Below are 21,094 nucleotides of genomic sequence, written 5' to 3'. Positions count from 1 at the left end.
TACAATTTATTTAAATGACATGTTTCCGAAGAAATACAACTTATTTACTTACCAAGATGAGTGTAGTATGTACCAGGTTCGGGTGGACTTTTGTCTGATTGAAAACAGTCACATTCCGGGACCTCTGTTTTATTTCCTTTTTCTAAACGATCCGAAGTATCAAAAAGAGGGTTGATTTTTTCATGTTTAACTACGATTTCATTGCTCTCCTCTTGCTTTATGTTCTTTTTCTTTGGTTTAGCACCATTCTGATTGGCCGCCTGTGCCTCTTCTTCTTCCATTATAATCTCGTCTTTGGTTTGCATGCCAGTGCAGGAACCATCTTTCAGATGTTCTGCAGTGGGAGCACGTGTGCCACCTTGACGACAACAGGAGAATCCAGTGCTATTTTTAATAGCTGCTGGACCTCCTTCACCGTGAAAAGGGTAAGCAGTAGCACCATAACCACTATCGATATTTTCAATTTTGGGCTCCAATAAACCAGGACCTAGGTGACCATGGGGAGGCGCATGTCCCAGTGGATACCGATGTGGCGGTATGGGATAAGCATGAGCTGGTATGTCCTTTTCATAGTTGGTTGGCAACGGTATAATGCTATTGGTTTCTGGTTTACGATCCACATCCATCATATGACTGTTGTGATGATGTAAACTAGAGGTATGGTGTTTTGCTAAAGGGCCGTTCATTGATTTTGTATGACTGTGAGTTATGGCGTTTGCATGTGGATGCATTCCATGGGCATTGCCAAAAGATGAGGCAGAATGTTGATAGTTGGGGACGAAATTTTGTTGATAGTTCTGCTGAAAACTCGACGACGTGCCATAGTATCCGGTATTAGGGTGATAGCCTGCCGCTGCATAATCCTGTTGGCTTTGATGATGTGGATGTGGAGGCTGCTGAGGCATTCCGGATTGGGATCCCGAACTGGGCTGACCTTGAACTTCATTTTGACAAAAGTCGGCATATTGCACAAAGTTTTGATAGTTGCGTTCGTAGCCTTCCATTTTATTGTGTGGACCCGGTATTAAACCGGGCTCAGTTTTGATATACGGTGTATGGTGATAATCCGGATGCTGTGGTGGATAATGCGAGGGTGGAGGTGGATAGGGAGCATTCTTTTCTAATTTAATATTTGCCAAATGAGCCAGATGGTGACCACCTCCAGGATCATGACTGTTTTTATCAATGTCTGCATTATCAACATTTGCGTGGTTGTTGTTGGAGGCGGCGGTAGCTGCGGCGGCTGTGGCTGATGCTGTCGCTGAGGCAGAGGATGATGACGACTTTTTACTTCTACTTCGGGACTTTTTTGGTTCAGTATGAGCGATCGTAGTGTGTTGTGGAGGTGTTTGGACAATTGGTTGTTGTTGATGTTGCTGTTGTTGCTGGTGGTGTGGATGGTGATTATGATGATGAGGTTCCGCAGTTGGAAAACCAGATACCACGGGTTTCTTAAAAGAGTTTGCGTGATGTGGTTTCCAAATTTGGTCGCCACCACCTCCGATTGGTTCAGTCGGCAGTGAGCCTCCTGCTGCTAGACCTGATTGTGTTTGCTGACTAGCCGAAGGTCCACTAGTACCATTCGAACCATTGGCGTTCATTACTGAATCGCTTCGGAGATGGTGGCTATACGATAAAAAATGACCGGTCTGTTGTTGTTGCTGGTTGGAATTTGGTGTATTGAGTCCACCCAAAGGTGGTGGTGGTGCCCCCGACATACCATGTATATCAGGTGGTGCCGTACCAGAAAGCGGATCTTTTGGATCGTTTTTACGCATAATCATGGATTTAATGCGAGTATTGAGATTTAAACGTTCACCTCCCGGACCAGTGGTCTGTTGATAGGGATCATTGGCCGCCTGTGATTGGCTATTCCAATTCCAGTCTTGTTGCATAGGTTGGGGGTGTTGGGGTGGAGAAGCAATATTTGCATGAGTTTGTTGCTGGGATTGCATACTGGCCACGCTATGATGAGGTGCAGCTGGTATGGTTGTGCCACCATACTGTTGCTGCTGTGGCGTTAATGGCATATTGGCATTAGGTGATTGTGGAATCTGATTGGGTGACTGAGAAACATGGCGTGGCTGTTGTGTCATCGGCTGCGACTGAGGCTGTTGCATGACATTACGTGTGGGGGAGGGTGGCACAGTTTGATTATTTGGAGCCAACATGGGAGAAGCTGCCGGTTGTGAAACCGATGTGTTATGAGCAATAGTTTGACCTCCATTGTGACCTGTGGCGGATGCCGATAACGCTGAGGATGAAGTGGAGTTATTTGCAGCAACGGTGGCATGAGCAGCTGCATTGGTGTTGCTGTTGCTATTAGAATTTGAAGTCTGCTGAGGACTGCCGCTATAGTCGCCTGAATATCCGTTACAATTGAGTGAGCGCGGCGGCACGCTGCTCACCCGTGGATATCCAGGCGTGTCGTTTCCCGACATCGTTTTATTGATATCTGAAACACTGCCCAAATGTTGCTGTTGCTGCAGACCCACTGCAGAAGGTGCTGCGGGTGTGGTTGATACCTGGCCGGCATAAGTTACTGCCGCCGGCCCGAATCCTACACCCTGTAAACCGACCTGGTTTATAGGTGCACTGGATAGTTGTTGACTCTGGAAATCATAACGCTGTACTGGCGCTCCATATGGCGAGCGACCATAGTTGGGATCAAATCCTAGACCAGTCTGTACATATCCATTTGATGGATAACCGTATGATTGTGTCTGAAAATCCAACGAGTTTAGCGATGTAATGGTCGGCGTATTCTGTGGTATTTGTTGGATGAATTGATTTTGCCAACCCTGTGAAGGATCAGCTTGCCATGTGGGATAAAAGGCCATGGGTGCCTAAAAAGACAAAAGAATAATAAAATATTAAATGTTGATTTTTTGTGAGCATACTTTTAAGTAAAATTAATACTTTAATGCTTTTTACTGAGAGCTTGATTTATGATAGAGGAAGATTTTCTAACATATGGTCACACAAATTGCAGGCAAACTAGTTTTGTACTGAAATCCTCAATATGTGTATCTTAAAATCAAAATTTTTATTGAAATATTAGTTTTTTTCTATATAAAAATCAACCCCTACAACCCCTTTTCTTTTGTTTACATATTGAAGAGGGATGTTTATTATACGATTTAGGAATTTATTTTTTGAATTTTTATTTTAAAGGATACGAAACAAATGAATCTTAACTGCTTTTGGAAAAATTTCACAATAAATTATCTTGTATTTAGGCATTTTTATGCAAATTAGATTTTTTAATTCACGCGAGCTGTAGGTATATATGTACATTTCGAAATGGGGTGCTGCAAATATTTGAATATTTATTTTCGAAAATGTGTGTGCGTGCGTGTTGTGTGTGAAAGTAAGTAAATAAAAATTAATTAAAATTTTACGATGTAAACATACATACATATGTACTTTTTTCAATTTAATAAAAAATATCTTTATAATTTATGCGAAAATTATTTCGAAATGTTTACAATTTTGTTTTTGCAATAAAGGAAATAAAAATTATTTACGTCATAAAAATTATTGATATTTCATTGAGGAAACACATGTACCTACACATTTACACATAAATACGTTGTGTATGTATGTGTGTTTTTTTATTATTTTGAAAAATTTAATTTTACGTTCATCAGCATTTCATTCAAAAATGTTTAAACTGAATGAACTTTTTTTCAGCTTTATTTGAATTTTATGTATGTATATGTGAGTTTGCCGTTTTTTGTGGTATTTGCGATATTTTGTTTTTGTATTTCAGTTGTTTTTAAATTATTTGTTTAAATTTAAACGTCATCATCAACTGATGACGATTTGTTATAACAAATCATATGCATTCAACTAAAATTTTTATCAATGAATTCGTGGTAGATTGCGAATATTGTTGTGCTAAAATATTTTTTTATTTGTTTATTTATGAAATATATATGTATACATTTTTATATTTTTATTTAGCAATTGTTAGTGTTATTGTTGTTTTTATTGTATAAATTTATTATATTATTTATGCATACAACAAAAGAGAAAGTTTTATTTTGTTAACATGCAATTTCCGTTAGATATGAAAAAATATATAAAAAATAAAATTAAATAAATTGCATAAATTATTTTATTCAATTTATTTTTAAAGTGTGAAAATTAAGGAAAAATAGTTAATACATTGTTTTAAAAATTTATTAAAGCTGTTTTGATGAAGAAAAAACTTCATTTTATAGTTACTTTTTTCAGGGAAATAGTTTCAGCTTTTAAGGGATATCTTAGGGCGGTTTTTTTACTTCTCAGTTAAACTAAGCTTAATTTGCTGTTAGATTAAACTCGGAACAAATTTAGGCGGACTTTAACCGATTATTGTGTTTTTCAGTTTTAGATTTAAGCTCAGTTAACTTTGATAGTATTGCCAACTTTTCACTCAAAAACATAAACAATGAACAGCTGTTTTTTGCAAATAAAACTTTTGTAAAATGAAAAATTTTGGAAAAATGTTAAATAAACATTTAAAACAATAATAAATAAAACAAAACAAATCAGAAAATTGCATTTTACTTAAAATATTAAGTTTTTGTTTTTCCGAAATTATTGTTTTATTGTTTTTGTTAATTGTATTTTCTCTCTTATAAGTTTAATTGGCCAATAACACTCAGTTAAACTAAGATAATAAATAACGTTACAATTTACTGAAAGAAACGAATCATATATTAAACCAGGTTTAACCAAAGAATGAAGATTATCTTTATCAGAAAAACTCGCCCTTAAATAATCAAATTTTTAATCGTCAAAGATAGTATGTGTTTTTCGAGATTTTAAACAAATACGTTTCTATTCAATCGATTATTATCAGACATTGACAAAGACCAGCGTTCGTATCCTCGATGGCTCTTTCTGTTATTAAAAAAACGACTTACTTAACAACTTCTTTGTAAACGAGAGTGGAATTACTTGCCTTAAATGTAATCACCAAGTTTAAATAATTAATTATAATGCTTATGAAGAAGTGGTGGAAGGACGTTTCATTAGCTTTTTAATTCATTACTTTTCAATGTTAGTTTTTCCTGGGATTATTGTTGTTATTTCTGTGAAAATTCTATTATAACGATTTTCTCATATTTTATGAGAGTTTGTTGTTAATAAATCTTAAAAAATCCATAAAATATTGTTACCAATATCAAGAAAGAAATAAAGAAAATTATATAGAATATGAAGGCTGATAATGTTGTTTTCTTTTCTTTCCTACACAATAAACATCATTTTAAAGCATATAAATTATTTGCATACACTCAAAGCGAAAATGTTAGTCATAAATAAAACATTTTTTTAAATATGTAAATTATTACAATAATAGTTAAACACTATTTTCTTTTGTAGACAAAAATGAGGCAAAGAATATAAAATGTTTTCAATAAATACTTCTTAAAAAAAACTGCCACATTTTTTGAGTGTTTTCTAGCAAATTTTCTCTTTCTTGTGTTGTTTTTCTTTTTTAAGTACAAGCAACATAAATTATAAATTTATTGCTTCAGGCAGTACACTTTTTCAATGTAATTGCAACAATATGTTGCTACATATACATACTATACACAAGTACATATATATGTATGTATGTGTAAATACATGCAGACATAAATAATAAGTATACAAAATTTTAATATCTATAATTTATAAAATACTTGTTGGTATAAATATTAAAAAAAAAATTAAACAAGAAAAGTATGCAAAAATTTACATGTTTTCAAGAAATAATTATAATCATTATAATAAATATTTAATTTGCAATACTTCTACAAACAATTATTGCTAAATGAGCTATTTTAATAATAATAATAATATATTTTCTACTATCATACTATGCTTTTTATATGGTTTCACTTTTTTTTCAAAATGTTTAACAATTTAAAAACAATTCCTATTTACCCACCCTATTTGAAAAGATAAACGAAAATTTAATTTAAACAAAAAATTCACCCTCCTTCAGTTAGTCAAGTCGTGATATATTGCGGATTTATGGATATAACTTTATGTAGGAAACACGTGTTTGTAATTATGTAAGAAATTTATACGTACATAATTTAAACTTTTAAAAATTTAAAATTTTATTTGCTAGCAAAATCTTTAATAATAATTTGGTTCTGAAAAAAAATTCAGCTTTAACTTCGGCACTTCTACATGTTCGCCTGTGATAAAATGTTTAACTTTATTTCAAAATCTTAAATATCCAATCGTAATGCCAAGTTTAGACGGCACTTAAATATTTATTAAAAAAGGAACTTTAGTTATAAAACATGAAAATTTTGACAGTTACCTTAACTCAATATATACATACATATGTATAACAACTAAATGAAAATAAAAAGAAATTTATTTTATTACATGAATTATTTAAAATATTTGTTTTATTTATATTTATGATGAACATTTTCCTTTATCTTTTAACATCTAGTTAAATGAATAGAAAGTGGAAAGAAGGTGGATTTAAATTGTCATTAAGATTTATTTTACTGCCATTAACCACCATTATTTTAAAGACACACACAGACACACTTCTTAATATATTTCCACCATTACCACCACCCTTGTAAAGAACATTATTGCCAACCCTCCAGGAAGTTATAATCACCTGACTTGTATTTCTTATATTATATATATGTATGTATATAATTTTTTTCTTTTTCTTATAATTTGAATTGGTTGGGCTTAGATATGAAATCTATATAAATTTACATTTTATACACAAACACGAGTGCGTGCGTACTCGTCAATTTATATAATATATTTAAATTCCTAAGGGAATTAACAAATTTGATAAGGATTTACATTTTAAATGTATTTCAAAAATCTTTTATATCGGACTAATTTACAAAATGGTCGTGACAATAATTTGGGAAATACATTCACATTTGAAACATGAAAGAGATCATCTATCTTTAGAGCTTTTGGTGAAAGGTGGCTGTATTTTAAAATCAAGATAGGACCTAAGTAAACGGGAGGAATTAAAAACAAACAACATAGTTTAAATGTCATTGAAAATTTAGAAAATCGGCGCTAAAGGAAATGACCAAAATCGAAATCGAATCGAGAATTTATATCATAATTGACTCAAGGCATCGTTTAGAATAGAATTTAATACATTTGATACTTTTTTACTTAAAGTTCGGGTTCATCGAACCTTAAAAATCGAACAAAGTTATGTTTCGGACTTTAGGAAATAATTTAAAAATTTTTCGAATTCATTTTATTGTGGTTCAACTTATAGAAAAATGTTTGGAGCAAAGTACCCCTATGGATCTTAAATACATAACACCAAAGTAATCGTTACAGTAATTTGAATCTAACAAAATGTAATATAAAGAAACAAACAAAAATTTAAAATTTTGAACTTACCATAGGTTGTTGAGGTTGATCTTTCATGGTTTGAATTTGTGCGGTTATTTGATGTTGCTGTAATTGGTGGTGATGATGTTGTTGCTGTTGAGATTGTTGCTGCTGTTGTTGTTGCTGTTGATGATGCAGAGATTGTTGTTGCTGCTGTTGTTGAGGTTGAGTGTGAGTAGTAAGTTGATGATGTTGTTGCTGTTGTTGTGTTAATTGTTGATGTTGTTGTTGTTGAGTATGTAGTGAAGATAAATGATGTTGTTGCTGCTGCTGTTGTTGTTGAGTATGTTGATTAGATGTTTGTGTTAAATGCTGTTGTTGTTGCTGCTGTTGTAATTGTTGATTATTTGGTATTTGCTGTTGTTGCTGTATATGTTGCTGCTGTTGACTTGTTTGTTGCTGTTGTTGATGATGCAATGTATTTAATTGCTGTTGAGTATTATTTACCAACAAATTATTAGCAACCACCGTATTGTTGTTATTATTATTGTTGTTAGTATTATTATTATTGGTATTCGTATTTGGTGAGGGATGTGACACTACTGTTGCCGTCACTGTTGTGGCAGCTACTGGACTAATCGTTGAATTTGCAACCTGACGTGGTGAATGCGCAGTTGCTGTAGCAGCGGCCGCATTTAATTTTGCAGCTTTAGCAGATGGTTTACGACCACGACCCGTCTGGAAAATAAATAAACAAACAATAGAAATTCATTAGATTTTAGAATTTGAGTTTTATGCTTTTCAAACAAAATACATGTTATCTATATGTGTGTGTGTGTTTGCAAAAATTATAGTGTGGTTTTATTGTTTTGATTTTGAAATTAAATTTAAATATTTTCCTATAATTATTATAAACATTTTGCTGTATTCTAAACATACTATATATGGTAGAAACAAAATAATTTTACTCTTTGGTTTATAGTATTTAATAAATAACTTGGCATTTTGTGCGTAATTAACATCGTAAATATTGTAAAATAGAAAAAATAGATAATATTTATTGTAATTAAGGTGAGTTTTCAAAATGGAATTTTAGTTAAATGTTTTTGAAAATTTTAATGTTTAGTGGTTGTCATTGGTATGTATTTTTTGCCTAATGAATACAAATATGTTGTAGAGCTAATTTTAATTATAAATTTTCTAAAATTATTTTATTTCATCTTATTACTATTTACATGTCAAAGTAATGCTTCTAATTATCCACTGTATTACTAGTAATGAGATATTATTTGTAGAAAGCAATTTGAAGTTTGTAAAGTATTTTTAAGATTGTAAGAATTATTGTAAGGTAACTAGAACTTGGCAGTTCCCTAGCAGCTTAAAAGTAGCTTAAAGTTTACAAAAAAGCTATAAGGCCGTTCTAAAATGACTTCAAAAGAAAAGGTTTTAAAAACTGCTTTTAGAAAAAAATGCATTAACTTTATTGATTTCTTTAACTGATTTTTCGTTTCTACATATATTCAGTTTTAATTAAAATTATACAGAAAATATAAATAACTAAATAAGTAATATTGTATACAAATTAAAACACATAAATCAAGTTTAAAGAATATTATGCATACAAAATAAAAAAGCCATAAATTTTAATTTTTTTTCTTATTTTATTTTGCAATTTTTATTAATAATGCATACAACACTAAACCAACAACAACAAGGAGTCTCCATAAATATATGTAGTTAAAAAATATATAAAAAATAAAAAAAAACAACAAACATTTGCAAGATGTGGAAAGAGTAAGAAAAAAAATCAAGCCAATTAAAATAAATTTTTACAACACTAAAGAAAATGTTGAAAAATATAAAACACTAAGGAAAATATTAAATCTAAACAGGGATATAAGGATTTTACAATGTTACTTGAAAGCAGGAAGACAGTGGAGTAAGAAAAGGTATAAGGGAGGGAGTTAAATTTGCTGTTAAACAATAATAGGATTTGAGACAAAAAAAAAACAATTGTAATTTTTCTAATTTATTTATATTATTCATTAAAATTGTTTAGTTTAAGAGATTGTTAATAAATTGGAAGGGAAACAATCTCAAGTGATTTAGATGTGTTTCGTGTAATGTGAGAATACATCAATTGTTTACTTCACATATCACCGATAATCTAGCAAGTAGTCAATTATCATTTTAATTGACTACTTGCTAGATTATAAATCAATAAAATATTTATTTTTTTTGTTTCTCTAAAAATTTTATATTTTTCTTAACTTATTTTTTAAGCAATTAAAGCCCTCTAATGTGGAAGAAACTCCCATAACTGTCGGGTAATATTACTTTTAAGAAAATGAGTTTTTGAAGTTTGTTGCTCGTCTACAACTACGACAACAAAATATGCAGACATTTCTGTAGTTACGAATACTAAAATGCAGCAGCAGCTGTTGCAAATTGTTGTTGTTGTGTTGTTATCTTAAAAAAATACCAAAAACACATATAAAAATATATATAAGAAGAGCCATAAATTAGCATCATAAATTTAAATTTTTGCACTATGTTTGACTAATGAATATATGTACGGGAATGTTCGAGTATATTTTGCATATGAGAGAGTTTGTTTTACTAACAAAGAAAATCAGTACAACATAAAATTGTCGGAAAAAAGTGAAAAATATAAATTATAACACAAGACAAATATTGCAAACATACATATATATTTTAAGAAAATCAAGAAATACTTACAAAACTAAGAATAAGTTTTGCAAGTCTAAAAGTTGGGAATCGAAATAATTAGTTATAGAACTTGATGTAGTCTTGTAAACAAAAAATTACCTCTATACAGTTTTGATTCTTACAAAATAATTGTTATGTCCTTTTACTTTATAAAATCAATAATTATTGCAAAAAGCTGAAGATAATGATAAATAAACCATACAATGTAGAGACGTAACTAATTCATTTTTAATTCCTAGGTAATTCAAAAATTACATAATTCGCAGTCGAAATTTTAATGGCGAATCATGTAATTTAGTTAGTAATTGAAGGATGAATGAAGAATAAAAAAATAAATGACATATAATTGCATCGTGTGAACGGAGTATTTGATCTGTTATTGGCAAAGACTGATTTTTGAAGCTTACACACGTGCGAATGTATGTTAATTTATGAGAGAGCTTTTTGCTCATCGTTATTTGCCGATTGCTCTTAACATATAATATTTATTAAAATTTAATTTGGAATCCTTGCAAACCAAAGATTATCTAAATGAAATTTATTACAAACTAATAATTAAAAATTTAATTTTCTACATTATAATTCATTTAAACTTAAAATTGAAAAGTCTTACTCTCGCTCACTGCCACAATTTTTGCTGCAAAGTTGTGTAATTTTAATTTTGTTTAACTAAAAAAAAACGAGGAAATAAATAAACCACAAGCAAATTCTGAAAAAAGTTGTTTTAAACTTTTTCAATTAAAATTTAAGTAAATAAACTTTAACAAAGTTTTCATTTTTTTGGTTTTTCACAAAAAAAATATTCATAACAAATAATTAGAATTTAAAAAATTATTATAACATTTTCATGCCAAAAACATATTTTACAACAATATTTGGCATTTAGTATTTATTTTGTTGGCAGTTATAAATCAATAAACATTTTTATATATATTTTTTTCTTGTTTTCTTTTTGGGACTTTGAAGTGAATGTAAATATTATTGTTGACAAATCGTTACTTTGACAATGACAGCTGACAATTTGTAGCTTAATTTTTTGATTACATTTCATTAAGTTTTTTGTTTGTGAAATAAAAAAAAAAAGAAAATATAAAGCAAATAATGAAAATTAAATTTTAAATAAACATTAATAAAGTAGATAATGTCATAGAAAATATTAAAAAAATTGTTTCATTCATGTTAAAAGAACTGATTTTCCCATAAGACAATTTTAAACCTTTAGTACCATAACTAGTTACTAGTTATGTTACAGGTTCTTTGTAAGTTTACTTAACAGTAAAAATTATTATATTCAGAGAGTTCAATTGCTTAAAGAGGCTAACAAACTTTGAAAAAAGTCAAAACACTGAGACCAAGTTATACTTTTCTAAAGGATTGAGCAGAGCTGAATCTGAACTTTCAGTTGGCATATAACGTTTTTTTAATGAAGATATCTTGGCTCTGTTATAGTACGTGATATCTCGTCCTGAGGCCAGTATCGGTCTTTAGTCTCTGGGTTAATCTAGTGTGCGGTCATACGGTTTGAGGAAAATTGTATAATATTATAATAAAACATTCATAAAATTCATTAGAAATTTAATTAAAATAATTTTATATAAATATTTACTTTTCATAATTAACATTTGCAAACTTTTGTTTTTTTTTTCATTCTATACAACTATTTCTCATAATTGACATTACAATTGTTTGTACAAAATTTATGAAAAAATATTTATGTATGAAAGAGAACAGAGGAGAACATGTTGTAAATAATAATCAAAAAGTAAACTTTTATCTGTCTCTGTTACTTTATGTAGTTTACGTTGTTGTTGTTTTTTGCTGTTTTATTTAAAGTTTTATGTTTCAGTTTTTATCTTATATTTTACAGAAATTGTTTACATATCCTGAAGGCTTTTAAACATTCATTCATATTTATTTTTAGTATTTGTCTGTGTATGTGTGTGTGTGAGAGAGAGAGTTCCTCTCTACACTGAGAATAAATAACAAAGTTTTGCTGTAAATATCGGTCTGTTGAAAAATAATATCTGTAAGAACAACAGTAATAATAATAATATATAACAACCACAACAACTAAATAAATACAAATAAATTTTCATAAATGACAGCTGTCAGGCATAAATTGTATAAAGTACTTGATACCAACAAACTAACCATTTTGAATTGCCCAACAGTTTTGAAGATTGGTGGCGAACTTATAAGAATTTTATTTAAATATATTATATAATTTTAGTGAGTTATTTCTTACAAAGACTGACTATTCTTTTCATTACTATTAACTAGACGAGACTAACTACTCTATTCATTACTTTGTTACAACTATTAACTAAACGAGACTAACTACTCTATTCATTACTTTGTTACAATAAAGTAACTATTAACTAAACGTTACCTGACATTGATTGTGTCTCTTTTTTTCCAAAAATTTTATTAGCTTAACGAATTAAATTTTCAAAGAAAACTGCAGTGGTTTTACTTAATTTAACACTCCTTACTTTTAAATAACTGTTTATTTCGGTGCTCTTTCTACTTAATTGTCTTTAGCTACTGTTTGGTAAGTGAGAGAGTTAGAGAAAACTGTTTATTTTATAAAAGAAAATTAATATTAATATATTTTATAAATAAAAAACAAATACAATTAATTGAAGACAAATATTATGGTATTTACATTCTGGAATGTAATTTAAAAATACACTGAGAAAATTCAAACAGACAAAGTTTATTAGGTTCATTTAACACCATAACTAAAGTAAAGTACAATCTCTTTAAATATTCTGACAAAGTACTTATGATCTCTTATAAACCTTGGTCTCTTTCAACATGATTTTACTGTAAAAGTAATAGAAAATCTTAGCATTTGGAAACTTTTGTATTTTTTATGTTTTAAATTATTCAATGTTCAGTGTCAAAGTGCAATTGTTGTTTAAAAATATTTTTTCTTTTCCTTCCTCTCTTTCTCTCTTTTTAATTGCAAATTTTTTTTAATGTTCCAACTATTTGTTCAGACATTTTATTTAAAGAAAATTTATTTTTTTCTCATGTAATTTACAACACTTCTTTAAGGCAACTGGGCTAGAGGGGATTTTCTTTAGTTTAAACTTTGACAAGCTAATAGTAACTTTTGAATTGTTTAAGATAAAAAATAAAACATATAATTGCTATATTTGTTAAATGACAAATTAAATTTTGGAAAAAAAAGCTTAAAGTTAAAATTTAAATAGCTTAAAAAAGTTTTATGAAAAAAATTTAACAAATTTTAACTGTTAATATATAAATGGGGAGTATTTTGGAAAGAGAAACAAAGAAGGAGAGATAAATAAACAAACGCATTAAATTTTTTCTGCTCTGGTTATATTCAGTTTGCCACTCCCCTTTAATTGATACTACGCCCACAACTCAATTTTTAATATAATCCAACAATTAGTACTATTTGTTTAAAACAATAAAATAAGAAAATTTATTACTTTTAAGTTTACAATTTTTTCCATTTAAAAAAGTCTGTTTCTGTGTTAAACAAATAAAGTAACTAATGTAAGTAAATACCATTTCAATTAAATTGACTTTAAAATTATTTAAAATCAAAACATATATTATTAAAAAATAAACAAAGTTTTTTTGTGAAATTTAATTTAAATATTTCAATAAAACAAATTTGTATATAGTTTGTTTAACAAATTTTTATCTGTTCGTTTTGTAAGTGTGTGTGTTTTTTGAATGGAGTGTAAAATATTTGTGAATATTTGCATAAAATTATGTAAATTGTTGTCACAAAATGAGGGTGTGTAAATATTGTTGCATGCCCCAACACCCGACACTCAATGTTACTGGCAAATATATTGCAAATAAAACTAATATGAAAATGTAAAATTAAACAAATATAAAAAAATTAAATATTTATATAAATAAATAAAACAAATGTTAAAAGAAATTACTTTAAATATGTTTCTATAAAATTTGGTTTTATTTTGAGAACAAAAGTTTTATTTTTTAAATGAAAAGCGAAAAAATTAATAAGAAAATAAATAAAACTGACAAAAATTAACAAGAATACGTAAATATATTAATTTATATAAGTATATATTTTGTTGTCGATTTTTTTGTTTGAAACCTACAATATAATTTTATTTACAGTCATGATTTTTGTTGTACATGTGGCATAAAGTTTCTGTTGATGATGTTGTTTTAACTTGGTAAATATACAACTATGTTATATTGAAGTTTTACTAAACAAAGTTGTACGTTTTCGAAATGATTTCCTATAAAAATTTTCGTAAATGTAGCTTTTAATTAAGGTTCTATTGTTGAATGTTTGTATGTGTGTGTTTTTTATTCACATATACTCAAGTACAGTGAGTTACATGAGAATGTAAACACTTGTTAATAGATTAAATAAAGTTTGAAATTTATATAATTTCGCATTTTTCACTAGTAATTCCTAGTCTCTTTTAAACAGTGATTGACACATAGAGAACATTCCAGCCTTTCCTTATAATGATTTGGCATGGGGTCGAACCATAGCATCATATAATCTGGCACTACGGGTGGTCAGTTGCTCATAAGACTTGTCCGTTGGTTGAGGTTTCTTCGGAATCCACGTGGTGTCTGTGGTTTAAACCCAAATTCGCGGAGAAAGAATATTGATTTAAGAACTGATACTTATATGATACTTAGGTGATGTGACAGAGCAACCTATGCTGGATTCTTGAATCCGTTAACTATCTCTTACTCTTTTCGAAGTAGGACTCTAGTATACGTCGGGGAATATTCAGGTTGACAATTGGTAGTTGCCTGTCATTCTGTAGATTGTTCCTTATGGTCAGAGAATGGAACTGATGTAAGTTGGTGAACGATAGGAAAAGTATCCTTGCCCGTCAGAAGTCTAGTACTAATTTAGTATATCTCTTACTTCAGGGAAGTTCTCTGGTTGAGTTTCACCACTCAACTTGCTGGGGCAAAATTATTGGGTTTGAATTGACTTTTATAATTGCTACATTCTTTGTCATATTATTTCGACATAAAGATGGATTTTGCTTTATTGGCTGGGTATTTCGGACTACCAAATACGTCTCTAGGTGCTGTTGCTAAAATTACAGGACTATCTCTGTACTATGGTTGCGAGGGCTTCAGAACGTTAAGAAATGGACTGAAAAAGATCATTAGTTGATGGGAACTGCATTTTAAATAGGTATTGCATCTAAAGTTGGTTACCTTTCGGTATATTGGAAGATTGATTTAATCTAATGTTGCGGTCGTTCCCTGTGATTGCTTTTTAATTGTCGGGTGTGCATTGAGATTGATATTATGCTATTATAGCATTGTCCAGGATTAAAGCCAACTAGTCAGTTAGAGGTTCGTAAAAGTTACTTTATTTTTTGGTTGCATTCTTTCTCTTTGTCAAATTGCATTTTTCCAATAAAATCGGACAAAAAAAGACTTTTATTACAAATAACCACATTTTTGGTGATCACAATATTATTAAAAAATTGGGATCTTCAAATTTTTCTCAAAATATTATCAATTGACTTCTTTGGCTAACTGTATTGATGATGATGGTTCACAACTTGCCATGCCATGAATACAAATTATATGGTGAATGAGTGTAGGTGAATGAAATTTAATTTCTAAATTGAAATTCTTGTAGAACAAATATCTCTACAATTGCATAGAATATTTAACAAGTTTTTTTCTTACTTTTTTTTTGTTTAAATTATTGTTTGGTGTATACTTTAATACACATACTTCAAAATTAAAATATACTTTGTTGTAGTTGTTTTTTAGCATATTTTCGATTTAATTTTCCGTAGCCATTTTCTTTGGCATCTTCCGTTTTTATTATTTACATTTTTTCTTACTTCCGTTACTGCGCATTTTATCATGTTTCCGGCATTATTTTGATTGAATATTTGCTGTAAATTAAATTGCAAATAAATTTTATAGGTTTTTCTTTTTTTGCATATATTGTAAACAGCACAGGGAGTATAAAATAAAATGTAAATAATTTATTTGTAAATTTATATTGATTCTTTTTTAAATATGTATTATAGAAAAGTATTAAATTTATGTATAATTTTTAAAGGAATTTTGTAGTTTTTCTTCAGATTTTTTAAGTAATTTGTTATTATTTATTTTCTTACTTTTTATAAAATTGCTAAAATAACACCTTTTTCATAAAAAGCAGCCGCATTGCAAACAGCAAAGACAAAAAAACAAACCACAACAATTTTTAATTAAAATCATATATTTTCTAAAGAATGTATATTTTTGTTTTAATTTTATTTTTAGAATGTCAGATAAGCTTAAAAAATGCAAAAACGTATAGAAAAAAGAAACAATGACTACATTTTTTTTGTTTAAAGACAATCTTGCGCTTGTTTGTACACTGACAAAAAAATCTGGTATAAACTATAAGATCCAAATTTTCAGATTTTTTCTATAGTTTTTAATATTTTATTTAATGAAATATTTATCGCTTAATATATGGTAAAAAAATTGTATTTTTTTTTCACTTTTATTTTGTATTGTTTTTAACCTCGAAAATTTTGTTAAGTGTAATAAGTTTAACGTTCGTATACATTAATAATCCTTGGCATAATGTTTGTTTATCTTTGCAAATATTCTGAGAGCTTAACAACAATAACAATATTTAACATTAATACACCGAATGTAGAAGCAGGATTAGTAAAACGTAACCGTAACGTTTATGTTACGGTTCTTTTAATTAGTGTTTATATATTTTGAGTTTAATGATGAAAAAATAAAAACTGTAGAAAAAAAGCGTGGCGCTTAAAAAGCTTTGCGTAGAATATAAAGTAGGTATGAAATGTTCACAATGCTTTGAGGTTAAGACGCGTAGTGTGGAGCTCTAGTGCGGAATTCTTTTTGTATGCTGTCTCTGTTCGAAAATAGGGAATCAAAAAGAGTCTTAAAGCAGAGAAATTCTAATGAAAAATTTTAACCTAAAACGTTCACGAGGATGATCTTGTCAGATAAACTCATTGAATACTTTTATAGTCTCTCAACTTTGGAATTTTGAATGAAAAGTTCTTGCAGTATTTTAAAAATTTTGTGTCTAACCGGATGTTGGGCACTCTTTTCAGATAATCTTATTGAAAGCATTCGGTTATTCATGACACTGAGTAACGAAAAGTATTCTCTTGGATATATTCTAATATTCTCGACAAATTTGGGACCAAAAATCGATCCAATTTTGAATTGAGAGAGAATTTTGTTGATATTAATCTTGTGCTTAATTGTCTATAAAAGTTGGTGCTTTAAACTTTAAAGTGCTCGGTTGATTATTGATAGGATTTCATAATTGAATACAGGATTTTTAAAAAATATATGCATCTTCGTTTACGTTACGTTAAGCAATATCCCGTTTTAAGCCATAAAACTTTAAATAACATATTCCGGCTAGTTTAAGTTTGTTTTGTTTTACAACAATAAAATAAATGTTATTGGTTTCAGTGTTGTTGTATTATCTATATATATGGACGTGTAAGTGTGTGTGTATAGGAAATTGATTTTTTTTTGTATTTATTTTAAAAATAGTTTTGCTTAAGTTTTTAGTATAATTTTCATATTGTTTACAATTTAGAGCCAATATTTAAACAAAAGTGAAACGAATAAAAAAACTATAATTTATTTCAGATGATTTCTGTTTATTTTTGCGTTGTTGTTTTTAAGACAGAAAAGCAGCAACAGAAAAAAGAGAGTTAGTATAAGAACTTGTTTCCTTTTTATATTTATTGTTTAAGTTTAAATAAAGTATTTTAAACAAGGCTGGCTTGCTTGGCTGCCTTGAATGTAGTCTCGAGTATTGGCCATAATGTTGGATGTTTGGTGGTTGTCCGTCTGTATGCCAGGCACTCAGTCTACCAGGCAGTCAGGCAGGCTGTAGCCATCCGTATGTTAGTTCATTGCTGTTTGCCTGTTAAGCTTGTTATTTGTTTAGTTGATTTTTTTTTGGTTCAAGCTGCAAAATGTTTCATTATTATTATATTTTTTGCATTTGCTGTTGTCTTGGTTTTGTTTATACTCCAGGTCAAATAATTAAGTTTATTTTAAAAAGAAAATAAATTAAAATTCAAATTTTAACAAAATTAAAAAAAAAAAAATAAATATATTTAAAAAATATTAGTATTTTTAGGAATTTTTCAAAATATAAATTTTTTTAACTTTATGCGAATATTGTAGAGTGTGTTTGTTGTTGGCTATATGGATGGAGAAGCCTTGATAGTAACAAACGTTCTTTTGTTGTTTAATTATTGTCAGACATGCCATTAATTTTGGCATGTCAAGTCGTTAACGAATTCCTTTTTATTTATTTTATTTTACGTTTTTTTTTGTTTTGTTCTTGTTTCAGTTTAGTGTTGTATTGTTTTTTGTTCATATTTATTTCTCTTTGCAGTAAAATAATAAACAAAACTTAAATCTTTGTTCTTTGTTTTTTAGTCGTTGTTGTTGTTTTTTTTTAGTATTTTATAGCTTTAATTTAGTTTTAAATCACAGGAACTGCACATAATTTATTTATATTTTGTAGTTTTTGAATTCAGAAAAAAAGTTAATTAAAAATTTCGTATGATTTTTTTTTGTAAGAAAACAAAACTTTTTTATTTTTCTTATGTGAGCGAGAGGATATTGTTTGCCAGCTGTTTTAATCCTTTTTACCCAATTAACTTTCTAACTCGAATTTATACATTTTTTTTCAGTGAAAATATTCTTTCAAAATTGTGACTTTTTTCAATAAGGCACCACCACCTAATACTATAACAGCTAGATGACTTAGTCGCCTTTAGAACTGTCGGGATTTGATTTTGTATTTACAATTAAACTTTGTTCATTTAACACAATGTTGTATTTTTATTTTTCTTGCCATAAAATTTAATTTTATTTTGTTTTAAAATTAAAAAAAGTTTTTCCTTAAAAGCCTAAGCCTTAGAGTAATAATACAATTTTATGTTAAATTAATGTTTGTTTGTAATTGTATTTTAACTAATGAACAAAAAATATTAAAAACCAAAAACAAAAACTTTTTTAATTTGAAAATTAAATTATTCTAGAAATTTCTAAACACATTGTTAGCTAAAGATAATAATAAAAAATACTTTAATCCTAAAGATGGTTTAAACATTTCCTTTTCCTTTTACTACGACTTCCTACATTAACCATTCAACCATAATGCAATTTGTCATTATGAGTTTATTGTAAAATGGAAATAAATGAAATCAGAAGTTTTACTTAATGATGCTTTTAATATTAAAATCTTTTGCAATAATCAAACACATGTACATATACATACTTCATATAATGGTTGCATAAACTATAATTAAATATTTCACAAAATTTTCATAACGTTGCATAAAATTTGTTGCATATTCTGTTTTAAGGTTGATTCTATTATATTGAAATATAATTAGATTTTACATGATTTTGTAAGCAATAAGTTGTGGTTGAAAATAGTTTAGTAATTATATTAAATTGCCAATAAGGATATGAGATTTATTTTAACTTCAAGTTAAAATTAAATATTAAGATAAAATCCTTATGAAGACCTAATTTATTTAGGTTGAAGTTATAAATGCTTATTTTGTGAAATTAATTAGCAAAAGAATTTGAAGGAATTACATACGTACAAATACTATACTATTTTGGGTGTTGCTAAATTGCAATACTGTGACAATTGAATTTTTTTTTTTTTATTTTTTTATTTTATTTTAATATTGTCTTTTAGCCTTTATACAGAATCTAGTTTTTCACTTTTTTTGCCTTTTAAGCAATTTCTCTAATATTTCCTGTACCAAAAAAAAAAAAATTATAATATTTTTCAATTTTCTGCTGCCATATAAAACGCGTGGGGTTGACAAACTTTATAAATCACAATCATGTGTTTTATATTTGTATGTGCTTACAAACAAAATCTTATATAAAATACTATATAATTATAAAAATCTTATAATTAATGGATATTTTTTATTGCATACATAAGAAAATTGTGAAAAAATTGTTGTAAAAATGATGTTGGTGTTAAAATACCACCTAGATTTTTTTGTTGCTTTTAAAGTGGCACACTACCTCAAGAACATTTAATGGAGCTAAGTATAAGTAACACAATTTTAAGTTGAATTTAAGTTTTATAATAGTTGAAAGATATTTGCAATTATTGTACTTTTAATAAAGTAGAGTGTGATCTATAGCCCAGCCCAAACTATGGACCAGATTCTGAATTATACTACAATTATACTGATCAATTATATAGTATATTATTTAGATTTGACTTTAATCCAAACTTTACATTAGACCCTAGCCCAGACTACAGTCAAAACTAAAGTCCAGACTACATATATATTAGTCTATAGATTACACTGAAGCCTGCACTTTAGATATCACAATAGCCCAGACTATGGACTAGATTTTGGTTCGGAAAATATACTAGAATATAGTGCTGATATAGATTAAGTAATAGTCTTGACTATAAACTTAACTAGACTATACTATAATTTAGACAATAGACTAAGTTATTGTTCATACTAGGATACAGTCCAGAACAGAGAGATTACAGTCCAGAATATTGTCTAGAATATAGTTCAGACCATAAACAATAGACTAAGTTATAGTTAATACTATATACCATAAATTGGTATATAGTATTAACTAGTCCATAGTCCAGATTATAACCTAGACTAGACTAAAGTCTATACTACAGAGTATACTATAACTCAACCTATAGCCTATTCCGACTTAACTATTAACTAAACTTTAGTCCAAACTATATACTATACACTAGACTATAGTCCTGACTATGATTATAGTCCAAATTATAGATTATACTTTAGTCTAGACTGCAAAGTACACTATAGTAGATTGTAAACTAGTCTATAGTCCAAATTATAGTCCAAGCTCTATAAATTTTTAGTTTCAGGCGTAAATCATCAGGTTCGTAGCTAATTTTTAGTTTCGGACGGTGTTATAGTCCATATTAAAAATCATACTATAGTCCCAATTATGTAACATGGAAATCAATAGCGGTTTGTTAAGTCTACTACAACTA

The 21,094-nt window shown here is 28.4% G+C and overlaps 1 protein-coding gene across 4 annotated transcripts in view; it reads right to left on the bottom strand.

Moving 5' to 3' along the window:
* Positions 1 to 21,094, bottom strand: part of LOC111674877 (DNA N6-methyl adenine demethylase) — a 168,851-nt gene that overhangs the window by 5,016 nt on the left and 142,741 nt on the right. For all 4 annotated transcript variants that reach the window (XM_046951021.1, XM_046951024.1, XM_046951022.1 and 1 more), the window contains 2 exons: positions 7,387 to 8,055; positions 53 to 2,846 (listed from right to left, as the gene is read on the bottom strand). In XM_046951021.1, coding sequence (XP_046806977.1) covers positions 53 to 2,846; positions 7,387 to 8,055 — 3,463 coding nt within the window. The remainder of the gene's footprint in view (positions 1 to 52; positions 2,847 to 7,386; positions 8,056 to 21,094) is intronic.

This window comes from Lucilia cuprina, chromosome 5, assembly GCF_022045245.1.
Source record: "Lucilia cuprina isolate Lc7/37 chromosome 5, ASM2204524v1, whole genome shotgun sequence".
In the NCBI taxonomy this organism is placed as follows: Eukaryota; Metazoa; Arthropoda; class Insecta; order Diptera; family Calliphoridae; genus Lucilia; species Lucilia cuprina.
This window is presented reverse-complemented; position numbering and strand designations above follow the sequence as displayed.